The following is an 11,422-nucleotide window of genomic DNA, read 5'->3' on the forward strand; positions in this document are numbered from 1 at the left end:
ACATTTTTCGATATTTTTTCATTTTTGTATTAGTCTTGTAAATTTCTATCTATTTGCCAAAAAACTTTTTGCCACGCCCACTCTAACGCCCACAAACCGCGCAAAGCTGCCACGCCCACATTTTTGAAAAATGTTTTGATATTTTTTCATTTTTGTATTAGTCTAGTAAATTTCTATCGATTTGCCAAAAAACTTTTTGCCACGCCCACTCTAACGCCCACAAACCGCCAAAAACTTTCAGTGTAGAAGACCTCCTTCGGACTTCCACTAGCTGAGTAACGGGTATCAGATAGTCGGGGAACTCGACTATAGCGTTCTCTCTTGTTTTTATTAGTCTACCCATTTTCTATCGGAAAACCAAAAACATTTCGGCCATGCCTTTCTGACTCCACCTTTTTTTTGCCTATTTCTATCCATTTGCCAAACAAAATTGTGAAAATTCTGTGCAATCCCACTATCTAAATAACGGGCATCTGATAGTCGAGAAACAAAACTGTAGCGCTGTCCGGTTTTATTATACTCCTTTCTCGTAAAGTAAAAGGGAATACTAGATCCGTCAAAAAGTATGTATCTGGTAAAAGGAAGCGTTTCCGATCTATAAAATATGTATTCTTGCTCAGGATCAGTAGTCGAGTCAATCTGCCCATTTCCGTCTGAACGTCGAGATCTCAGGAACTAGAAAGACATAAGAAATGCAGAATACAAAGATTAAAACGGAGCGCAAGTTTGTTAACTGATTTTAGCGCATCCACAAAACGCCCATAATTGCCACACCGACACTTTTGAAAAATGTTTAGAAGGTTTTTATTAGTACTGTAAATTTGTATCGATTTGCCAAAAAACCGCCACGCCCACTCTAACCCCCACAACTTTTGTAAAATTTAAAATTTGTTTCCATTTTATTAATTTTTTTTATTTTACTTTCTACCGATAGTACTCAAATGTTGAAATTTCTTGTCCGCACTTACACAAGCTGAGTAACGGGTTTCTGCAAGCCGTTGAAAGGGGTTTCTCTATTGCTAGCATTTAAAATAGAGATAACAATAATCAAAATAGTACATACTTACAATTTTTAATATTAGTACGGGCCAATATTGAAACAAAAATTAATTATCTGTGGAATGTATGGGAGAGTGGGGCAATATCCAGTAATCTTCAGAAACAATCTTAATTTTTAAGCTTCTATAGTTCCCGAGATTTCGACTTGACTGTTAATACTAATTAACAGCTTGAAAATATATAGTTATCAAGTCGAAAATGTATATTTACTGCGCTGCAAACTTTTGACCAATCATTATATTCTATATAAGGATGTACCAATTTTTGGATTATTAAACTTTTAGAATATAACTATCGTCGGAGCTGAACAATTTTGTCACTTAGATGGGTATAGGTAATTTAAGCAGAATACCGTTATTTCTGTTTTACATATTCTTAAACAAGCCAGACAGACTCTAGTACATACCATTGTACAAAACCAAAGTGACGATCACATTCACAACATGTGTACATGTGTATAAGAGGAAAATACTTTTTTTTGTGTATTTGTATGTGGAAGTCAATTTTCGATATATTATTCAAACTGCAGTGGTTTTAAATATATATTATTCAGCTGAAAACACACACGTCATTATAAGCCCTGCCTGGACCACAATAAAATGTTGTATTCTAGCAGGTTAAACTTATTGCTCAGCCTTGCTAAGGCGTTTTGCTATGACTTTAGATTCTAGAAAATAATACAATAAATTAAAAGTTAATTTATTGGATAAAAACCTTCAGCAATGCTGAGAACAATATAAAAACTTATCTAAAAATTTGATGTTTCAGATTTTATTAGGGTTGTAACCTCGTACATGTAGAAACATATTGGTTGTCAAGGTATGCATATAAAAATCAATGTATAATAAAACTGTGATAAACCAAGATGATTCTAATTATTTATTGGAAGTCACTTTTTTTTGTTTCGTCTCTTTTTTTTTTCAGACCCATGAATTGTTTTTTTTGTTGCACAAACGCGACAGAACCAATCGTCGTTGTCCTTCGGTGCAAAGGTTATTCCAACACAAATCCTAAAATAAACGTTTTTTTAAGTAAATTGTAGGATAAAGTTGGCTTAGCACAATTATACCAATGATACCATGCGTCGCATCCGTCACATCCAATCATTGCAGATCCATCGTCGACCTTTCCACAAGCGGGGCAAATCCATATACGGTTACCCTCGGCGTCAACATATGACGATGGACGACTTGGTTCCGTAATTTGCATTGCATTTGCATTTTCTTCAGATATATTTAACGGAGAACCACATAATGCACTTTTTGACACTGTTCCTGTACTGTTGCCTATCACTTGAACAAAGTTATTCATGATCGTATTAGGCGCCAACATCAATTGTTGTGGTAATAAAACAGAACTAGCCGAAAGCGTGGAAGAGGCAGCATTGCAGTTACTAGGGTTTGATAACCAACCGGCAGAATTGGATGAGCTTTGATTAATAGGAAGTTGAGCGTTACGCAGCGCTGTTGTGGAAGGTACTGGTAAGGCTGTCGTAGAGCAGTTTCCTAAAAGCAGTGTATCAGCTGGAATAATATAATTCTATTAAATTGTATATAAGTAATTGTATAATAACTCCCCGTACATTGTTTGTTTTTTGGCGGCCCGGTGACCAATGGGGAAAAACGAGCAAGCTCCGGAGAAGTATCCCGTTCACGGTCCTTCTTTCCTAAAGGAAAAATAGTTGTTTGCTTTAGTTTCCCTGCATCTGTCATCTCATTTTCTGAAGACGAAAATAATGTAGGTTTTCCACTAAGTTTCAGTGTAAGTTTTGGTATTTGATTTGGAGACTGCGGTAACTTTGGAGACATTCCACTTGTACCACCTAACGGTGGATTTATTGTCAGGGAACTTGATTTCAATACAGGTTCAACGATATTAGTCAAAGGCACCTTGGTAAATTCTTTTTTATCATCTGGTATATGGACTAAAATCTAAAATAAGAAGTTATTAAGATATAAACATACCGTTGAAAGTTTTGCTGATATGTAGGATTAATCTGTTCATATACCTAAACCAAGCTATAGGTTTCGATGCTATAAAAGATATATATATGTATGTATGTGCGTATATACTACGTATACGTACGTATACGTATATATATATATTGGGATCTGACTAGGCCTGATCCCAAATAATCAAAAAAAGAACCCTCGCTAAATATTCTAAAACTGTACCATAATAACTATGAACTATACGTTTATATATATATTTACATATAATTATATTTATTTATAATATATTTATATATATATATATGTATAAGATTGTGTACACGACACAAACACTCATATTAAAATGTTTTTTTTTTGTAATTACGGAATTGACACCAACCTGCTTATCCTTATCCTTTTTCTTTTCTTTTTTTTGCCTTTTATCATTGGCCTTTATTTTTCGGTCGGTTTTGAAAGAAGGTAAACCAAAACGATCCTTTCTCTTTGATTTGTCTTTCTTCTCTTTTTTTTTTTTTATTTTCCCTTCTTTCACCTTCTTTAGCTTTTTATGATGTTTGCGCATTTTTGGTTCCAACGCCGTCAATCCAGTTGGTGTTATTGTAATGTCGTCATAGTTAGAAAATGTAGACAAAATATGTTGCTCTTCTGAAATTTTCATTTGATTCGGTAAAGTATTGCTTTCACCTAAGCTACTGAATGGCGCTATTTTGGAGGAATTTGCCGAACTACTCGTTCTCGACAAAGGAATAAGATCTGCACCCCCAGCTAAACTGAACTTGTCACCACCCATAAAATTTGGCAAGTTAAATTGCGAAAATGAAGGTGGTGATGGCGTGTGGGTTACGCTTTTTACATCGGGAAAGCTCAGTTTAACAGGCTTCTTAAATTTTTTAATTGATTCGTTAGAGTTTATATTCCTTAGTTCCATGTTGGACTTCTCTTCACCAATAAATGTAGCTGAAATGATAGAGGAGGTCTGTGATTCTGCGAAGCTGGTATAAGTTGGAGATGATATTGGGGGTTTTCTTTGAACCATCTGCCTGTTGTGCAATGATTCATCTGAATCATCGGAAACCTCTATCGGATCATCAGGATCTCCAGAAGCCTGTTTAAGTGGTTTCGTGTTCATTTTGCTTGTAGCCTGTGCAGATGGTTTTTCTAAGCTAGTGCTGGCACAAGATACGCTTTTACCTACAGTTACAAATAAGTTATTTTTATATAAATAATATATTTACCTTCAAACTTACACTCAGTAAATTTCATTGAGTCGGGTACTAATGGAGCAACGTTACAGTAGTTTCGATCCATTTGCAAGTCAGTTTGCGTGGAAGATCGGCTCAGATATTGAGCAGTATCAGCAACTAAAACAAATTTTCGTTAATAAATTTTTATATCATTTTATATTTTGGAGGGCAAAATTTGAAATACATTTTGGTGGTAGTAAATGTAAAATAATAATCGAATTTGTTTTACTCTTGCTTAAATTACACTTTAAATGTAAATGCAAAAAGCAACGCGCCGTTTATATAATAATATAATATACAAGGAGGTTGGGGATATATAATATGAACAATTCTACCAATTGCCTGTCTTTATGTCCCAAAAGGTGATTAAAGTTATGGATTGAAATTATTTTAAGTCGAGATTTAATTCAACATTTGTTTAGAATAACGTTATAAACTAAAATAGTTGGAAAAGTTTACATAGTTTAGTTTATACAACAAATCATTCCAGAACTATACAGTAAGTTGATGTTAAAATCACAATGATTCCGTGACAGCTTAATGTTCTTATACTTCCGTAAGTTTTATTCTTGAATGCATAAACATTCCTTTTCTAAAAGTTATGTGAGTACTTAAGATGATTGTGATATATAAAAATAACTTATTTTACGTACCAGTAGAATCTTTAATTGGTGGACATCGAGCAGTATCCGCGGCTGATCCTTCTGGTCCAGGAAACTCTATGAACGGTGAAATAGGGACTGTGTTACCGTGATTCCCAAAGCCGACCAAACCAGAGACTGCAGGAAAAAGCCCAGGCCCAGTAGGAATAAGACCAGGTCGTGGTGGAAATTGCAATAGTGGAAGCAACGGGACCATTCCAGTTTGATTTCCAGGGTATGTTGATGCGCTAGAAACAATCGAAAATTTATCTGGACATTGCGCATCAGTATTTTGTTTGATGGCACGAATAGAATCATGCAGTGCTGAAGTTTTTTCAGGGGAACGGCCCTTGTTGTATTCCATTACATTTTCTGGTAGGCATGTGCCATGTTTTGATTTGTACTTCTTTTTTTCCTTTTTATCTTTTGCATACAATTTTTCCAAAAAATCACTGGAGGGCTGTTCAGTATTACACAAGTTAAGAGGTTCTGTTGGGGGAGATACGTTTAAAGAACTTTGGGTAATTAACATGGGAGATGATGCTAGAGGCAGTGTAATAGCCTGACTTGACTTTCTCCGTTCAACTGAATCAACCAAAGATTGCGATACAAAATTTGTATGTTTTATTACATTTTTTCCGCCAGGTTTGCGACCTCTCTTTTTTGGCTTTGCCGAATCAATAATTGACATTTCAACGTCTGCCTTAGTTAAAGGTAGAGTTTGATCGAATATACCGCAAGGGTTGAATTTCATGCTCGAAATGTTTATGTTTTCAGAATTTATACCAAGTAAAGGTGTAGGCGTTATAGTAGTCCCCGATGGAAGACTAATTAATGGCGGAGTGGTCATTGTGCTTCCAAATACACATACTCCTATTCCAAGAGGTACTGAAGTACCTCCACTATCTTGGCGTTGAGTTCGTGGCTTAGAAAATTTCTTAAAAACGTCCAATTTACTTCGTTCTGGTTCTGATGGGGTTTTTTTTGCTGGCAATAGCACTTGCGAGTTTTGAATTACACATGGCTGCACTGGGTTATTTGAACTTTGAAGTTTATTCTCAATCTGGTTTATTGCTGAAGTCGGCTGTCTAAGGATATCAGCTTGTAAATCATTTTCGGTATTTGAGTTACCTTCTATGGCAAAACCGTTTGTAATTTGAGAATTCTGCAAAAATAGTTTCTCGTCAATGTCCAGTTGAACATTTTTTTGTTTATGCTTGGACTGCTTTTTTAATTTTTCTAAATGTTTTTTATTTGGATCGGATGATCCTCGATTTAATCGTTTTTTAGATTTTTTTACGTTTTGCATTTGATTACTTGAGGTGTTACTTTGAATCTTTGAGGTTTCTTGATACATTTTTAACGCCTTTCGCTGGGACTTCTCCAGAGATTTTTCAAAGGGGTTAATTATATTATCGCTTTTGCCGGTCTCTAATCCTAAATTATGCTTCTTGTTTTTATTCTTCTTAGGTGTTGTAGCAGTCAATATTGTTGACATCGAATGGTTGTTAGACGAATTTATTATTGAAGACTCTAAATGCGCACTTGTCAATAATGCAGCATTTTGTGTTAAGATTTTAGTTTCTGCGAATTGGTTCGGAATTATTTTTCGTGGATTTACTGATGTTTCTCTTTCAGAAATAGCCAGACTTGGAGAATTTTCTACCGGATTTACAATTATCGACGATGGAAGGGGTGCATCCAAACCTAAAAATTTTTCTAAAAACACCGATACATCAAAATATTTTAATCTGTATTATAAGAAAAGGTCCTACCAACTATATCCGGTATGAAATCTTCGGGTAGCTTGCCTTCAATAGCTGGACTTAGGAATCCCCCTGTTGTCATTACCACGCTGCTCATTTCGCGGACAGAGCGACCAACATCCAAGTCAAAGGCATTCGACTGTAAAGTCATCACCGCACTAGGAGAGATAGAATCAATGTGTCCGGCGCCCAACTTATCGGCCGCACTTTTTAAATTAAACTCTGCTTTTGAGCAAAACTCTTGCTTTTCCGAAAATTCTTTTTGAACTTCGTTTGGAATTTCACGCAGTTCAGGGTCCTGCATTGGTGGCAAATACTCAAATATGTACACAGGTCGTGTTAGAGTTTCTGCGCTTCCAGGTTTAAGGAAGTTCATGTTTACAGATTTTCCGATGGGAAACTGCGGTACATCCCGGATAAATCCAACAGGTTCGACATTACCTATGTAGTCCAATAGTTCTTGAACGTTTATGCTGAGATTTTTTATACTGAGTCGCGCATCATTAAGGTTAGGCTCGATCCGATTTGCTACATAAATAATATAAATTTATATCAACTAATATATTTTTAAGTTAAATTTTTTTTTTTGTTTCCTGTTTGGTTTTAACACGAGTTTTTTAAACTCATAAAAATAAATCTATGAAGCTTTACCCAAAAAATAAAACAGAAAAGAAGAGAGAACGCTATAGTCCAGTTCCTCGATATATTCCGTACTCAGATCGTAGAAGTGCGATGGGCGTGAGAAATTTTTTCGGATCTTAGCATGTGTCTTGGTAACTTTCTGAAACAATCTTGCTCGAAATATACATCTAGCTTAATCGTAACTTTTAAGATTTTATATTCCCCAATCGATACCGTTCATACGGAGGGACAGACTCACACTCAAACTCATGGCCAGATTGACTCGACTTCTGATCCTTATTGAACATACATATATTCATGTATACTATATAAGGCTTCTTCCTTTAAAATGTCACATACTTTCATCGAATCGAGTATACCCATTTACTGTACAAGTACCGGCTATAACTACTTGGGGTTTGTAAATATTTGATAACTGCTTGGTTTCGTTGGTTTACCACTTACCGTGCTCCATTTGTCCATGCATGTCTCTCGCGAACTCCTGTACAAACTTCTGCAATATGTCCTGCAACAATTCCAAGGGTGCACTAAGAGTGCAGCTGTAACCAATAGTTTGCGTTATTTGCGCAACGACGACAAGAGCCAAATCTGAAGCGTATCTGTCTGCCATTATTTTCTTTCATGAGCTACCCTTTTTCCTGAATGCTGGGAATGCTGTGAATATATTCCACGTACTTCCACTTGCTATACGAATTTATTCACTTGGTGTCTACACCTCATATAATTATGAACTACAAATTATTGATGTATCGATATGGTCTGTGGTGGCACAAAGAAAAATATATCGATATTTGGGAATTGCACTTAATTTATAATAAAAAATTTATTAGATACGTTATTACATAAACAGACTACAGAATAATTGAAACGTTGTGTTTGTACTATTTCTTAAAACAGATATTAACGGATGGAAATGTAGTAAAAGTTTGTTTAATTAGTGTTGTCATCCGTAAAAATGTTTAAGTCTTCCTTAAAAAACACCAAAAAATTTTAAATGGAATTCAAAATTTTTTATTGGGCAAGAAAAGTGTTGCCCAAAACATTTCTTCATGCCTTTCACATATTCGTTCTTTAAGTATTTTGAAAATAGGCCAAAAAAGCCTTATATCCCCTCAAAATAAACTTGGTTAACTATTCCCAAACATAAATATTGCAAGAAACTTAGTGGAAAAAGGGTATAATGTGTAAAGATTTACAACTATTGAGTACTCTCTGGAGCTATCTTCGATCACTTGACAAGCAAATAAGTTTCTTAATATAATATATTGGGTTGGGTATTGTTTCCGATGTTGTTGTTGTAGTCGAGTTTTCAAATAAAGAAGCTGAGTAAGAAGCTTGTGAACATACCTGTGTCCGTTTATCTCCTTTAAAGCAAAAATCCTTTCAACTTTTCAGACAATTGTTAAAATACTCCTTCCACATAGCGCTTGATGACGCGTTCACTCTCTTTTTTAATCCAATCAAAATTTAGAAATGCAACCATTGAACTCGAGCATTGATAAAGCAAAACATTTTTTTGTAGAGAGCGGGATCTTAGGATCCGTTAACTTTAAAGATTCGCATGACCTGATTCGGAAAACGTCTACCATTCACATAGACGCAACTCTTAAGAATAAGGTATGTAAGAAAGACTTCTTTAGTTTCCAACGAATACACGTGTGCACAATAATAGGTGAATAGTATTTCTTGCTTACTACGACAAAAGATTTCTAAGGCAGGCCATTCACATTTTATGTCCTTCACTTGCAGAGTAACTGGCAACATATGTACATATGTCCGTCTGTCTATCCATATGATTGCTGTGTTCTCGGAAACTATCAGAACTAGCGAGTTGAGATTAGGTGTGGATATTTTAGTGACCATGTGAAAATTTGTTTTAGAACATTGCCATGCCCGCTTTAATGCCCACATACCGCCCAATATCAGTTATATAAAATCGATCAACAAATACAAATATCACGTATTCCGTTTGTGGATTAAAGTCTTGAGTCACTGGTAATTTATACACAATTTCTCATTTTGTATTTCATGGTTTCGGCCATAAGCCATAACCATAAACGCCCATGTGTGGAAAATGTTTCTTTGCTTTGATAGGGGGGTGGTCATCCATATTGATTGCTAATTGCATTGTTTTATAACACTATATTATTTCATATTAAAAAAAAAACGAACATGCATGATCCCTTGCACCTCTTATTGTATCCGAATGTTTATATGAATGCGTAGTAAGAACAAATTTTTGAAATACAGATACGTAAAACATCACTGGGTATGCGATCGAGGGTATTTAGCGAAAAAAGTCCATTGAACAGTTTTGACGATACCCTTATAAATCTTCAAAACGAAATTTTGAAAATAAGTGATTCTTTAGTCTATGGCGAGACTAAAATCATACTACTCCGTACCGAAATTGGCAAATTAAAGGTAAGAAATTTTATTGCAATTAAATAAACCTTGGTTCTTTTGATCACAATATTTTTTTAATTCTTTATATGCCGATATAAACTTTTAAACATGTTTTATTTAAAAAAAAATATTTTTAAAATCCATTTTGCAATTAAATTTTTTTAAATAAAATTTCGTGTTTTCAAAGAATATATTTATTAAATTACTGTAACCTTCTATCCGTTTGAACCTCGAGATCTCAGGAACAATAAAATCCCAAAAGTTGAAATTCAGCATGTAGACTCTATAGACAAAGACGCAGGGCAAGTTTGTTGACCTATGTTGCCACGCCCACAAACCGATTAAAACTGTCAGTGTTTAAGTCTCAACGTAACGCATCTTGTTATTCTAATATCCTTGGCATAACTCAACGATTTCAATCGCATTAATTTCCCGTTGAGAGTTCGACACTAGGACAGGAGAGTAGGACAGTTGGCAATGCGAACTCCTCGATCAATTCTTAGAAAACCAGAATTAGAAATTCTTAACGCACGAAAAGATGAAATTGATCAAGTAGTGATATAAATCAAGCTGCGTTTTAATATGGTGGCAGGACTAAAAATCACAGCCGTTGAATTTATTGCATGTTGATAAGATCCTGTTGTAGATCCTTCAAAAAAAGAGTATTTTAGACAGTTTGGCAGTACACGCAAATAAAGGAACAAAAGTTTATTCCGACAGTTACGGTATTTATTCGATCAAATTACTTTTCCTTAAAATGCCTGCAATTCTTTCTTATCGAAAGAAAAACTGATCAACAAAGTTTTTCCAAGCCACACATACTCGTATAATGAATTATTAAGTGGGCGAGCAATTTTATCGGCTGAAACTAAACTTGTAAATGACTAAAAATACATTTCCGAACTAGATAGTTCATACCCTTTATTTATTCAAATCTATTGACTGCATCAACAAATAAACATTTACTAATCCAATCTAATGCAGTGTTTAGCTCTGTAGTATTTATGCTTTGAAAGATAATCCAACTAAAACTTTACAGCGAAAAACATTTCCTAAAAATAGAACGGGCATACAAATAAAAGTTAACTATATATCCTACTAAAACAAGAATGTACCCACTTTATAGGAAGAATGTATTTTAAAATGGGTATAGTAAAATCCTTGTTGTATAAATATGTAAAGTCTATTTATTATTTTAATAATTATAAATGTTAATTTAATTTAATTTTATCTAATCTTTCAGCAGGAACTACAAGCAATAATGAATGACCAGATGAACGCTTTTGACTACTCTGATGAGATGATCACGAAAATTATAGATTCAACTCCGAATCTTTGTTTGTTTTGCAAACCTAATAGTTTTATAAAAGGATCGCCGAGCTTCAGTTCTTTTAACAAAAACATTTTAAAGAAAAAATAATATGAAACAAAAATTAGCTCAAAGAAAAAAACAACAGCCTGTATAAATGCCACGGAGAGTATTTTATAATTGGTATTTATAAATAAAAAACCATTATCTTTTCCATTTTATTTTCTTATTTGGTTTGCCGTGTTTTTTTTAAGAACAATCTCTGCCGAAGCTTTATTATTAAATGTAATATTACAATTTTAAATTTATCTATTACGTTTAAAATAATAGCAAGTATATACAAGAAATAAATAACGTTATTATAACATATTTTATATACTTAAATAATTTAATAACTTATTTT

The 11,422-nt window shown here is 34.2% G+C and overlaps 2 protein-coding genes across 6 annotated transcripts; one reads left to right on the top strand and one right to left on the bottom strand.

Annotated features, from left to right (window-relative positions):
- Window positions 1–1,814: 1,814 nt before the first annotated feature.
- On the bottom strand, window positions 1,815–8,046 carry LOC6523726 (transcription initiation factor TFIID subunit 3). Of its 4 annotated transcripts, none has more exons than XM_039377163.2 (8): window positions 7,749–8,044; window positions 6,672–7,190; window positions 4,909–6,615; window positions 4,247–4,372; window positions 3,391–3,968; window positions 2,642–2,990; window positions 2,129–2,582; window positions 1,815–2,069 (listed from the first exon to the last, which is right to left on the bottom strand). In XM_039377163.2, the coding sequence occupies exons 1-8, from the start codon at window positions 7,912–7,914 to the stop codon at window positions 1,949–1,951; spliced, it is 4,020 nt and encodes a 1,339-aa protein (XP_039233097.1). In that variant the 5' UTR covers window positions 7,915–8,044; the 3' UTR covers window positions 1,815–1,948. The 4 variants fall into 4 exon arrangements, with proteins under 4 accessions (XP_039233097.1, XP_002099601.1, XP_039233098.1 ...); XM_002099565.4 differs by having other exon boundaries at window positions 3,391–4,202; window positions 4,259–4,372; window positions 7,749–8,043; XM_039377164.2 differs by lacking the exon at window positions 1,815–2,069 and having other exon boundaries at window positions 2,334–2,582; window positions 2,642–2,725; window positions 3,391–4,202; window positions 4,259–4,372; window positions 7,749–8,045.
- A 427-nt stretch (window positions 8,047–8,473) lies between these two features.
- LOC26534912 lies at window positions 8,474–11,235 on the top strand. 2 transcript variants are annotated; one of them, XM_015191341.3, is made up of 4 exons: window positions 8,474–8,630; window positions 8,700–8,921; window positions 9,555–9,728; window positions 10,954–11,235. In XM_015191341.3, exons 2-4 carry the CDS (start codon window positions 8,778–8,780, stop codon window positions 11,128–11,130), a joined length of 495 nt encoding a protein of 164 aa, XP_015046827.1. In that variant the 5' UTR covers window positions 8,474–8,630; window positions 8,700–8,777; the 3' UTR covers window positions 11,131–11,235. The 2 variants fall into 2 exon arrangements, with proteins under 2 accessions (XP_015046827.1, XP_015046828.1); XM_015191342.3 differs by lacking the exon at window positions 8,474–8,630 and having other exon boundaries at window positions 8,643–8,921.
- The last annotated feature ends 187 nt before the right edge of the window (window positions 11,236–11,422 follow it).

The sequence above is a fragment of the Drosophila yakuba genome, chromosome 4 (genome assembly GCF_016746365.2).
Source record: "Drosophila yakuba strain Tai18E2 chromosome 4, Prin_Dyak_Tai18E2_2.1, whole genome shotgun sequence".
In the NCBI taxonomy this organism is placed as follows: domain Eukaryota; kingdom Metazoa; phylum Arthropoda; class Insecta; order Diptera; family Drosophilidae; genus Drosophila; species Drosophila yakuba.